This window comes from Archocentrus centrarchus, chromosome 5 (genome assembly GCF_007364275.1).
Source record: "Archocentrus centrarchus isolate MPI-CPG fArcCen1 chromosome 5, fArcCen1, whole genome shotgun sequence".
NCBI lineage: Eukaryota > Metazoa > Chordata > Actinopteri > Cichliformes > Cichlidae > Archocentrus > Archocentrus centrarchus.
Window position 1 is genome coordinate 15997893 of NC_044350.1, and position 13305 is coordinate 16011197.

The 13305-nt window shown below is 42.5% G+C and overlaps 1 protein-coding gene across 1 annotated transcript in view; it reads left to right on the forward strand.

The window, feature by feature from the left end:
• The window catches only part of LOC115780427 (low-density lipoprotein receptor-related protein 1-like), a 103688-nt gene that overhangs the window by 55155 nt on the left and 35228 nt on the right, over window positions 1-13305 (forward strand). The window contains 17 exon segments of the mRNA XM_030729616.1: window positions 689-911; window positions 2703-2892; window positions 2978-3121; window positions 4207-4443; window positions 5557-5737; window positions 6809-7031; window positions 7592-7781; window positions 7884-7942; window positions 7944-8010; window positions 8449-8589; window positions 8957-9082; window positions 9189-9305; window positions 9407-9487; window positions 10447-10614; window positions 12135-12317; window positions 12479-12676; window positions 12798-13043. Coding sequence (XP_030585476.1) covers window positions 689-911; window positions 2703-2892; window positions 2978-3121; window positions 4207-4443; window positions 5557-5737; window positions 6809-7031; window positions 7592-7781; window positions 7884-7942; window positions 7944-8010; window positions 8449-8589; window positions 8957-9082; window positions 9189-9305; window positions 9407-9487; window positions 10447-10614; window positions 12135-12317; window positions 12479-12676; window positions 12798-13043 — 2774 coding nt within the window.

The following is a 13305-nucleotide window of genomic DNA, read 5'->3' on the forward strand; positions in this document are numbered from 1 at the left end:
GGTCTGCAGTGTCATTAGAGAAAACAGCAATAACAAACACTGGGAGAGCAAAATAATTCTCAGTTGTGCTGTTAATAATCCCTAGACTGACTTACTCCAAGTGACATTCAAAAATTAAAAAAGAAATAAATAACATCATTATATTTTTTCCTGCATTCATCTACTCATTAGCGGTCGCTCCGTTTCTCCATTATGAAAGGATTTTGAGAGGTCTACTTTGAGATGGGGACTCACAGCTCGCTTGTGTAACATATTTTTCACAGTAGATGTTGTTTTTGTTTTAACACATTTACAGGGACTGAGAGTCGGATTTGTGATTCGATGTTATAAATAAGTTATATTATTTAATTTTTTCTTTTTTTTTTTGCCCTGGCAACAATGAAAACTTATGGTCTAACTTACTGTGTTTGGAAGGAAGAATAATAGTAACTCTGAAATATTCATCAGGAAGCCCGGTATTAACGTTGTATCAATGTTTTGTCCAACGAACAGTCCAAACCCAAATGGATTCAAGCATCTAAAAACAAGCTGCCACCCATCAGGGATAGTTTCCATATTTCTCTTTTTTGCCTCCTGAAAAGCTAGATTACCTTTGGCTCCATGTGATGGAAGTAAAGATGATGAAAATGGAACAAACTGACCAAATTAGCTGATCTATCAATCCGTCTGTCTTCACTTCTTTCTACAGGAAGGTGTTCTTCACAGACTATGGACAGATCCCTAAGGTGGAGCGCTGTGACATGGATGGCCAGAACCGTACCAAACTCGTGGACAGTAAGATCGTCTTCCCCCACGGCATTACGCTGGACCTCGTCAGCAGGCTGGTGTACTGGGCTGATGCCTATCTAGACTATATTGAGGTGGTGGACTATGAAGGCAAGAACAGGCACACCATCATCCAAGGACTGCTGGTAAGAAAATCTTTTCATCATTATCTTTCTTTAGCTGGAAGAAATCCTCTTAAACGCTGTCTAATATTCTCTGAAGCACTATACGCGAAATGTTACTCCTGTGTACTCCTTTAATGCATTCTTAGCCAGTGAGTTATGAGCAGAGGGAAGATGGCGGACATTTGCCTTTTCATTAAATAAGCTGATTAATCATGTCCAATACTGAGGCTGTTGATGTTGCGCCGCTGATGAAGCACAGTGGCTCTTAAACCTGTTACCATGGCTTTTACTGTGATCTGTGGGGGAAGTAACAGCTTTCATTTACTCACTGAGCCTAAGGTCACAGATATGAGCACACACACACACACACACACACCACCTCCTCTTGTTATATGTGTGTGTGTGTGTGTGTGTGTGTGTGTGTGTGTGCGCGCGCACGCGCACCTGTGATAGGCCATTAGTACATGCACATTGTTCGCTTAAAAGCTAAAAAGAACTGTGGTTATGGATGGTGCTGAGTCAGGGCTCCTTTACCAAGTAACTGTATGTGTTATCAAGACTTAACACACACTCTTAAAGGTGCAAACTGTGTAAAGTAATAAAGTTCAAATCACACTGTATCTAACACAGTATGTTTGTGTTGTCTTGATCTGGAAGATCAGGTGACCTAACACACAGTTATGTTTTAATGAGTCTGATGCTAATTGGTACCTGATCCCTGTAAAACCTCAGCAGAGCACTTGCTTACAGATTATGGTAGCACTGAGTCTGTGGTCCGTGTCTGTTCAGATCTGAAAAGTTCCAGTGGTTTTTATTTCTTCTTGACTTTGTCAGCTAAAAGCTAGTACTGTGTGAGCACTCGGCATGTTTGAGAGCTCTGGAATATTTTCTCACTCGCTCACACTTTGCACCACGCCGACCATGGAAAATTCTACTTTTTGTACAAGTGGCTTTTTAAATTGTACATCAGGGCACCTCAAACGATGACACTGAACAGCTTGACCTCTGTTCTGCACATGTGCACACGGTTTATTAAACTAAAGGTAACGTGGCAGCATAACATCTCTTTAATGGTAAAAGATAACAGAAACCAAAAAACTAACCATTGGAAAAGTCACCAAAGAAGATCACAGGGAGGAGAAAACTCTTTTGTTTTGGTGGTGAGTTGCGATGGTATGAGCAAAATAATAGCCACCAAATTGTCCTCATACAGAGAAAATTAAAGACTTGCTGAAGTGAAATGTCACAAAGTAATGAATGACAGATCCAGTGTTGTGTGCTGGTGGTGCAGGGGAGTGCGCTACGTAAAAAAAAAAAAACAAGATCTCGGATTGCATTTATGAAAGTTAAACCCCTTTTTATGAGGTTACACACAAAGGCAATGCTAATGTGTTCTGTGTAGTCATCACGAGGGCTTAGGCAATTTTTTTGCAGGCTCTGCAGACTACTAAAGCACTTGAACATCTATTTTTAAAGGCATGACTCTATCTTATGGTCATGCAGACTGTTAGTCAGAGAGGGCCAGTTTATGGAAAAGTTATAGCCAGATAATATATGTATATTTGTACATATGAGTACAGCAACAAGAGAGATCACATGAAATAATAAAAAAAAAAATAAAGCAATTTTTGTGCCTTTGATTCAGGATCATCACTCTCCTCTCCTCCCCTCCCCTCCCCTCCCCTCTCCTCTCCTCTCCTCTCCTCTCCTCTCCTCTCCTCCCCTCCCCTCTCCTCTCCTCTCCTCTCCTCTCCTCTCCTCTCCTCTCCTCTCCTCTCCTCTCCTCTCCTCTTGTTCTGTTTTGTTTTTTAGATTGAGCACCTGTATGGGCTGACTGTATTTGAAAACTATCTGTATGCCACCAACTCAGACAACGCTAATATGCAGCCTAAGACCAGCGTGATCAGGGTGAACCGCTTCAACAGCACAGACTACCAGGTGGTGACCAGGGTTGACAAGGGGGGAGCGCTACACGTCTACCACCAGAGACGGCAGCCCCCAGGTAGACATGCATTCACATATACAACATGTGCAGCTGGATATTTTAGTTTGAGATTTCAATTTGTTTCCCTTTTCTTGGTTTCTAGTGCGTAGCCATGCATGTGAGGAGGACCAGTTTGGGAAGGCTGGAGGCTGCTCCGACATCTGTCTTTTGGGGAATGGCCACAAGACGCGGACTTGCCGCTGTCGCTCTGGATTTAGCTTGGGTAGCGATGGCAAATCTTGCAAAAGTGAGTGGGGAATTAACAGTGATTGTAAATCAACACATCCATCAAAAGTCATCTGTGTGTCAAACGTTCACTGTAGCAGTATTCTCTGAATTTGCCAGTGGGTGTGTGGGGGAGTAGCTCAAGTAATTTGAAAGTGTACAACAAAAAAAACTGCAGTAGTTTTGTTGCATAGTGTAGTGCAAGGGATTTTTTTTTTTACAGAAATGCCATTTTTATGAATTTGGATTTTTAGACTTGCCATGCAGACCCCATGAGAAGCTGTTACAAACCCTTTTCTATGAGAAGAGCGGCTTTAAGTGTGTTCTGGCTTAAGCTGTTGCCTTGGCTCGGATCCATGTCGAGTCTTTTTGAAGTCACCAGATTAACAGATGTCTTGAGCAGTTGCTGCCTTTCTGTGTTCATTCTCCTGCAGATTTAATCCTATCCATCTCACTATTTGAGCTTAAGCACATCACTCTCTCCCTCTACCTCAGTGACCCCATTTCAAATGATCTGTGGACTAAGTTGTGCAAGTAATGTATCGATGTTTGAAACAGTTTGACACAGTTTGAAACAATCCCTTCTGCTGTCTTGCATATGCTGTCTTTTTGGTTCTCAAGTTATTCACAAAGTCGAGTTTTGTAAAAGTAACACGGACCCTGACCTCAACTATTTTATATATATGATTTAAAGTAAACAAAGTTGCTGAGCTTTGCTGGCTCTTTGCTGGCTGCTCCACAAAGCTGTCAGTCTGATTCAGCTTATTCTGAGAAGTGTTTTACTATCCACCAATACCAGCGTAATATTGATCTGCCTACTGAGGAAAGAACGTCCTTGAAAATGGCAGTATTGATTGACCTAAAGGCCACTCATCCTCCTCTCTCCCTATCTCATTACAGATCACTTAATTTTCATTTTTGGCTTTTGTTGAACTTGCATTTTTTTTCTTTAATAGTCAATACAAATTATTCAGAAAGAAGTGTGTCAGCATATGAGTTGGCATCTAATTTTGATTCTTTTTTCTCTCTCTATTTAAAAAAAATAAAGAACAGTAAATGAAGGTCTAAGCTGCGGTGTTTTACCTTTGTTCCCTTGTTTTGCTGCAGAACCAGAGCATGAGCTCTTCCTGGTCTATGGGAAGGGTCGCCCAGGGGTCATCAGGGGCATGGATATGAATGCTAAGGTGCCAGACGAGTACATGATCCCAATCGAGAATCTAATGAACCCGAGAGCGCTGGACTTTCACGCCGAGAGCGAGTTCATTTACTTTGCTGATGCCACCAGCTACATCATTGGGCGCCAGAAAATAGATGGAACAGAGAGGGATACCATCCTGAAGGAAGGTAGGGTAATGGCAACTAATTTGAGAGACCAAAATAATACGCCAAAATGATTTAACCATAATTTCAAAAAATTTGCAGTAATTGTCTAAATTAAATTTGTACCCATAATGTAAAAGACTGTTTTTTGTGCATCTGGCTACAGATTCAGGGCTGAAAACAATTTTCGATGTAAAAGTGCTTTTCAGTCTCCCTGAACTGCACAACCTGTTTGTGCCCAGCTGCTCTCAGCAGTCTAGTGCCAGTTTTGTTTATTCTTTTCCCCTCATTCTTATATATTAGTAGACTTGTATGCAGGAGTTTCACACAGCTTTACAAAAACTGAATGCTGCAAATGCAACTAACTGTACCTTTGTTCACATATAAGATTGCAAATGTTCTCCCAAACATAACATCCCAGTGACACCGCTGTTCATAAGGGATGGAAACAACCAAGGGATCTTGACAAAATTGATGGGATTGTGAACATAGAAAAGCTCTGTCAGATTTTGATCCACCTCGCAATACCATCTGGAAAGAGTCTGTTTGGCAGTGGCTTCATTTTTCAGCATGACAGTGATCCCAAACACACTGCCAATATAGTAAAAGCATACCTGGATGCAATGTGGGATCATTTTGACAGAGAATGGAACAAAAGGCAGCCAACATCCAAAGAGGTGCTTTGGAATGTCCCTCAAGGAGCCTGGAGAATTATTCCTGAAGACAAAAAGAAATTAGTTCAGGCTGTGTTGAAGAGTAAAAGTGGTCATACCAAATATTGACTTTCAAGCTCGTTAGAATTGTACATACTCTGTTTTGACCTCATATACTGTATTTCCGTGTATGTTTACGCATGTTTAATATAAAATGCTGCACCTATTTTCCATTTTTCTAGCAAAATATGAAGAAATGAGGGGTGGCTCAGGAACCCGTACTATTTTGTTTCTGTTCAACTATAAAGTATTACTGTCCTAATGATATACCATTAGCTGAACATATCAAGATGTCCAATATCATAACACATAAAATGTTTATAGCAAAGACAGCATCTTCCAATGCCTTACCTATGAAAACATTGTTTTTATCTGTGGTATGCTTTATAGAAAACTTCACAGTCACGGTTTGTGCTTGTCTCAGGGATCCACACAGTCGAGGGTATAGCCGTGGACTGGATGGCTGACAATTTGTACTGGACGGACGATGGGCCGAAGAAAACTATCAGTGTGGCTCGACTGGAAAAGGCGTCCCAGACCTGCAAAACACTCATTGAAGGGAAAATGACTCACCCTCGTGCCATTGTAGTGGATCCTCTTCATGGGTAATGTGGATAAAGAGATGAAGGGAGGGATAGAGTATCGAGAGAATAAATATTGCTTCTGGGAAGGGAGAGGAAATTATGCCAGGAAGGTACAAGTGGAAAACAGCAGATACGAGATAATAATAGGTGATCATTTCATCTGGTCATCTGTCTGATGACTCAAATAAATAATTCCCGCCCTGTCGCTCACCTCTCAGTAAAACCAAAGCAACATTTCTGCCTGCTCTTTTCTGCGTTTGCTTTTATCTCATCTCTTGCATCAGATGTTTCTATTGCTTTTGCTTGTGAGATGTGTCTAAGTCTCTAAGCCTTTGATCATTTTTCACTCTGTGCTGCTGACCATTTTCCCCTTGAATTGGCGAGTCCTTTTTGATTACACTTATCACACCTTATGCACTTAAACAGATGGAGCATTTTGTACATTAGCTACATGATAAATTTCCTCAACACGCTTTTTCGCATGCAGGCATATCGCCCTTTCGAATAGTTCTTATTCATGGTGTGCATGGATGTGTCTTACTGATAAGGCCTCCTGAGTTCTTTCCTGACAAAAACATGCTCATAAACACACACACGAACACTCACACACACACTGGATTGCTAGTGACAGGGTGATGTGTGTCCACACACTTCTCTGGGGAAAGGCACTCACTTCTGCTAATGCCTGTAATCAATCAGGCTCAGCAAGAAGGAGGAGAAATTAGCAGAAAGGAAAAGACTAGAAAGAGGCAAGGAGAAAGAAAATATGGAATGTAACTGCTAATGTCAGTCATATTCTGGCAAGGAGGGATGTTTCTAATGTTGTAGACATCAGTGGCTGACAGGTCCTGAAGTACCTGCTGACAAACACTGGGATGCCTGTGGGCATATCAACTGAGAAACACTGATGAGCTTTCCCCACCAGTTGGTCTGATGAGCGTTGGGTGCTTTAGGGCAGCTAGATAAAATGTCACTGCTTTTGTCAATCCTAAGAGATTCTTCAAGATGCCCAAACAAATATTCACCTTTCTCACCCCGTCTTGCAATCACTTTTCACTCAGTACCCATGACAGTTCTCTTGTTATTCCTCAGGTGGATGTATTGGACAGACTGGGAAGAGGACCCTAAGGAAAGCAAGCGCGGCAAGATCGAGCGGGCTTGGATGGATGGCTCGAACAGGAATGTGTTTCTGACCAGTAAAACGGTGCTGTGGCCCAACGGCCTGAGTCTGGACATCCCCCAGGGCATCCTGTACTGGGTGGACGCCTACTATGACCGCATAGAGATGGTCTATCTTAACAGCTCTGGACGCAAGGTCAGACTTAGAATTGTTTTACTGCAGTCTAGTGACAGAACAGTGGGTTACTCACGCAGGATTTAAAAATACAGGTGTCAATGCGCTAATAAGAAAGAGTTTTAAAGCAGTGGAATAATGTGGGTGGTCTATCACTGTGCGGTACAGTGTGGCCTTGAGTTTTGTTAACACTGGGTTCTCCTTGTGACTAAACTGATATTTTGATCTCAGTGAGCTGTGGTGCTGTTGGTGCTGTTTTTAGCACTTGAGATTTATAATGCAGAAACTGGAAAATTTTATGGACAATATTAAATGAATGGAATGTAAATATTAACACAAACACAGCACACTACTGCAACAGGAGTTTTAGTGCCAGTTGATTTATAATCTGCATTTTTGTACTGCTGTTGCCTAGACGCTTCAAACCGGTCATCGCATCATATTTTATCATCACCATGGATGAATATGAGGGTGTCTGGAACTCTAATTCTGGATATAGACACATTATATATGTATATATATATGCAGCATGTGGTTCATTGTAAAAACACGCTTTACAGTCTTGCTGCTTTTCTCACCAGACGGTATATGAAGGTCAGGAGCTGAACCACGCCTTTGGTCTGTGCCACTACAAACATTTTTTGTTCTGGAACGAGTACCGCAGTGGCAGCATTTACAAGTTGGACACCACAACAGGCACTGCCACTCTGTTGCGCAATGAGCGACCGCCCATCTTTGAAATCCGAATGTATGATGCTCAACAGCAGCAAGGTACTGGGAAGAGCGTTATCCATAACGTCCATGTGTGTATGCCAACTTCAAAGGTATTTTTGTCCAGAGAAACAGCATCTCAGAGTGTCCATTTGTCTACAGGCTCTAACGCGTGTCGCGTAAACAATGGTGGCTGCAGCAGTCTCTGTCTGGCCATACCAGGGGGGGCGGCAATGTGCCTGTGCAAAAGACCAAGTACTAGACAAAACTGACAACACCAGCTGCAGAGGTTTGTGCAAGAACTCTTTGTGTTTGTGTGTGGGATTTGAAGGGTATTTCTAATGGCACTGATTTTGCTCCATTACATGCAAGGTTATATTTCTTGTATGTCAGACAAAATGAGTCAAGAGGTCTGACTGTATGTTTTCGAGAGCTGTTAGTCCTAAAATGTTTGAACAAATGCAGACAGACAAGAGTTGGCTATGAAAACATCTACTTAATGTAACGCTACCAGTGCAAACCGTGCGATAAACGCGGACTTTGTTTTGCAAAATCAAAGATTACAATCTTTGTACAAGTGTTCCCTTCTGTTTTCGCTTTTCCACAAAACCATGCATTTTTCCTTCTGTGGCAAATTTGCTACGCAGTCCTGGTTCTTTTATGTTCTTCATGACCTTTTTTTTTCCCCTCCCCACATTGTCTTTAATCTCCTTCTTCTCTTCTACAGCCAACCCTTCTTATGTACCCCCTCCTCAGTGCCAGCCTGGAGAGTTTGCTTGTAAGAACAACCGCTGCATCCAAGAGCGCTGGAAGTGTGATGGAGACAATGACTGTCTGGACAACAGTGATGAGACTTCTGAACTGTGTTGTGAGTTGCTGCTCATACACACAAGCAAAAGAGCAAACACCCCTCCTTTTGCTACTGAGTCAGATGATGTCCTTCTGCCAGAATGAAAATGAGAGATCTGGAGTTGAGTGAGTGAGAGTTTGTGTGTGAATGCCCGTACACAGCATCTGTGGATCTGGGGAAGCTATCCATCTGTCTGTCCTTCTGTCTGTGGTCAGTACAGACATGTTTGCCTTCCAGGCAAAACAAAACTCAGTCGGAAACCGCGAGAATATCTGCCCTCTCTTGTATTAATTTTCACCTCACATCTCTGAACTCTCACCTTCCCATTCCCTTGTTTTCCTGTTTCCTCCTTGCCCTTCAATGCGCCCTTTTTTTCCCTCTCCAGACCAGCACACTTGCTCCGCAGACAGATTTAAGTGCAAGAACAACCGCTGCATCCCTCTGCGCTGGCTGTGTGACGGAGATAATGACTGTGGGAATGACGAGGATGAGTCCAACACCACCTGTTCAGGTACACAAACACACTCATGCATTGAAATTGTTTTTTATTTTAGGTTTTTTTTTATGCCATTGCCATTCTTCATTTGTGACATGAGTTCTGCTGATGTGTCTTTCAGCCCGAACCTGCCCACCCAATCAGTACTCATGTGCTAGTGGGCGCTGCATCCCTATCTCCTGGACATGTGACCTGGACGATGACTGTGGCGATCGATCGGATGAGCCAGCTTCCTGCGGTTAGTTAACTTAATTTCCATCCTTCAGATCAATGTACAAATTTTGAGTTGAGTTGGTAGATACATTCAGCAATATATCTAAACTCTTGCTCCTTCCACAGCCTACCCCACCTGTTTCCCCCTCACTCAGTTTACCTGCAACAATGGGCGCTGCATCAACATTAACTGGCGCTGTGATAATGGTTAGTTTCTCGTCTTTATTATCTCCTCTGCTTGTTTAGTGTGTCGATGTGCAGTGGCCACACGTCGCTTCTCTTTGTCCCAGTTATCTGTGCATGTTTGGCCACCAGCCTTATTTTGGCATAAACTCTTCTTTTCGTCATCTTTTGCATTTGTGTGTGTGTGTGTATATGTGTGTGTGTGTGTGTGTGTGTGTGTGCGCGTACGTGTGTGCACGTGCTTTTGTTTTTGTTGTCCTGTGTTGTGCTGTTCGCCCAATCTGCTGTCTTCCATTGGTTCTGTCTTTCAGAAAAGGATTGTGGGGACGGCTCTGATGAGTTGAATTGTCCAAACCTGACCGGTTAGTGCATAGATCAACATGCACCACAAAAGCCTTGATGCTAGCCTCGCTCTAGGACTAGCTAGGCAGGACCAGAAACAGTTAGGGCTGCTTTTCTGCTCATTGAACAAGGCCACAAGCTGAGACCAAAACTGCTAGCATAGTGCTACACACAAATTTGACACTAATAAGCTTTATTCATTAGACCAAATACATTAAATAATCAGAGTCTTCTTATTGTGTTTTTGCTATGGACTTGTTGGGAGCCAAGTGTAAAATGTAAAGAAACAGTTTAACTACAGATTAAATGTTATTTCTTAGTTTAAAAAATACTGGAACTTATTTGTTAGGTTGTCTTTTAAAAAGTGCTCAAGATGCTCTGCTTCCAAGCTCAATGTATCAGCGCTGGGTACATTCCCCTATGGTGCATGGTCTGATCTATGCAGTTTCTGTGATTATTTTAACTCTCATCTTTACTATTCTGTTGAATTTGGATTAATTCTTTTTTTTTTTTTTTTTTACACTGTCTCAGTGGTAATTGTGAAAAGAATAAAGGCTATAATGTATGTATCTATAGCCTTTGAGGCAGTGGGTGCCTCATAAAGGGAGAGTTAGTGCTGCTTCACTGCATTTGTTTTTCAGATAATGACTGCGGGGACAACAGCGATGAGGCGGGTTGTAGTCACTCCTGCTCCAGTGCTCAGTTCAAGTGTAACAGCGGCCGCTGCATCCCAGATTACTGGACCTGTGATGGAGATAATGACTGCGGGGACTACAGTGATGAGACCCACGCAAACTGCACCAATCAGAGTCTGTATCTTAACCTGTTTATTGAGTGGATTTATTTATTTTTTTAAATCTTTCCACTGCTGCAGAATATTGACCACTTTGCTTTCCAATCGCACACAACTTTATCTGGAAAGAGCAGTGTGCTAAAAGTTTTCCTTTTTTAAAATCAATGTGGTAAGAGTCACGTTTTCGGTTAAAAAAGGTCTTGCTACTGATCCAAAAATGTTTTGAGTTGACTTCAGTTTGAAGAGTGTTACACAGTTTCACCTTGTTCTGCACTCAAGGATGTTATGCGATGCTGTTCAGACACTTGAAGTAATCTGAATATCAGGGAAATCTGACACAGTACTTAGCACAGTTTTATGGTGCATTGCACTTGGAGAAAAACATGTTTTAAATAGCAGTTATCTGCCTTGATATTAGTATTAGAAAGGAAATGAGGAAAAAAGGACCTGAAAAATATCAGTGTTGTGTATCAATAACTTGGTGCAGCTGATGGGACAGACAGATAAAAATATGTGATAATTGGTTTGCTCTGAATAACCTGCTGTCATCGGGCAAGAACATGTCAGAAGAGGCTGCAGTTATGTACTGTATAATTAGTATTCATATTTAATACTAGCACCAGTTGAAGAAGAGCTAAGAATGAGCAGTGACAATAAAAGTAAGTTACAATAATCTTGCTAGGAAAAGGGAAAAAGAGAATCTGTGCTCAAAGTTACAGGCTACTGGTTTGTAGTAGAAGCTACTTTTGGCTGCTCTCTTATTCCCAAGGGATCGTCACAGCAGGTAGCTCCGCATGTTTGATTTGGCAGAGTTCTCACTCCAAATACTCCTTCCAAAGGGATTTGTGTCTCCTCCCGGGACCAAACTGGGGAGCTTTGGCTGGTTAGGTGAATGTGTAACCCACTACCCTATGGAGCCACTATGGAGGCTACTGGCTGATGGTATAGGTTGGATATTTTGTTTCATAGCTGAAACAAACAGGACTGAATGAGTCCATGAAAGTCAGATTCAAGCCCGTGATTGGTAACAAATTACCTGTGTTTATGGAACACAGGTAGTTGTTAGTGTCATGGTCTGCTTTGCACTGATCTCTCATTTATTTACTGAAGTGCGCTCGACCCTAAAATCAAGTATCCACATTTTGTTAAGTAGATTTAATACAGTCATACTGTACTGTAGATTTAAAAAAAGCACATTAAATACAAAGGTACATAGTAGCTTCTCTTAAAAGCAGCAGTGAAACAAAACATTTAACTGCCTGCTGATTTGTAGAAGACGGTGACCTTCTGAATGCATGCTCAAAGCTGTTCTGTCGAATCTGTCGTTATTGTTGCTACAACTTATTGCCATCCAGATTTCTAAGGGGCAGCTCATTAATTTTACTTCTCAGTCTTTTGAAGTTGCACGTTGTTTGTGCTCAGGGCTGTGTCCTGATGTGATTAATGCGGGAGGCGACGCAGAGCAGCGTCACTTTCGAGTGATGTCCTTTTGATGTCTTGTTTTTTATGGGGTTTTTTTGTTTTTTTTTTTAACAGCTACGCGCCCGCCTGGAGGTTGTCATACAGACGAGTTTCAGTGTCGGATGGATGGCCTGTGCATCCCCTTGCGCTGGCGCTGCGATGGGGACACTGACTGCATGGACATGAGCGATGAGAAGAACTGTGAGGGTGTCACACACATGTGTGATCCAGCTGTCAAGTTTGGCTGCAGGGACTCTGGTGAGGAATCCACACTTCAAATTAAGAAGCATGCCAAGCATAACTCCATTTCAGAAACGCATCGAATAATTTCATTCTGCTTTTAATGACATTTCATGCAACGTTCCAGCTTTTCCCGACATGAAGTTTGCACGTAAAATAACCCTGCATTCTGTCTGCAGCACGCTGCATCAGCAAAGCCTGGGTTTGTGACGGCGACAGTGATTGTGAGGACAACTCAGATGAGGACAACTGTGAGGCACTGGTGTGTAAGCTCTCTCACCATGTGTGTGCCAACGACTCCACCATCTGCCTGCCTGCGGAGAAACTTTGCGACAACACTAAAGACTGCCCAGATGGCTCAGATGAGAAACTCTGTGGTAAGGAGCAACACAACCCAGGCTATGTTTCATTACAAGGGATGCAAAACAGCAAGCAAGGGTCTGCATTTAAAGTTACTGCTAAAATAAAATTAAGTGCACCTATTACCTTTATCTACAGACTTGTGTTCGCTGGACAACGGTGAGTGCAGCCATAACTGCACAGTGGCTCCTGGAGAGGGGGTCATCTGTTCCTGTCCACTGGGCATGGAGTTGGGGCCTGACAACAAGACTTGTCAGATCCAGAGCTTCTGTGCTAAACACCTGAAGTGCAGTCAACGGTGCGAACAGAACAAGTTCAGTGTTATATGCTCATGCTACGACGGTTGGGAACTCGAGACGGACAAGGAGAACTGCAAGAGCACAGGTAAGGGATCAAGGAAACAAAAGTGGGGGATTTAGGGAAATGAGCAGATGTGTGTATATATAGGATTAAGTCATACAATAGGGGAGAAAGCTCGAGAAGTGACCCCAGTGACCTTGTCGGCGTCAAAACAACAGAATCGAGAAGGGTGGTTTGGTTTTGGGACTGAAGGGAAGGAGAGGCAGGCCAAGCAGGAAACTGTGGTTGGAGAGGATGCACATTGCCAGAATGTGATACTCTTTTGGACAATAGACGGTGCGCTGGA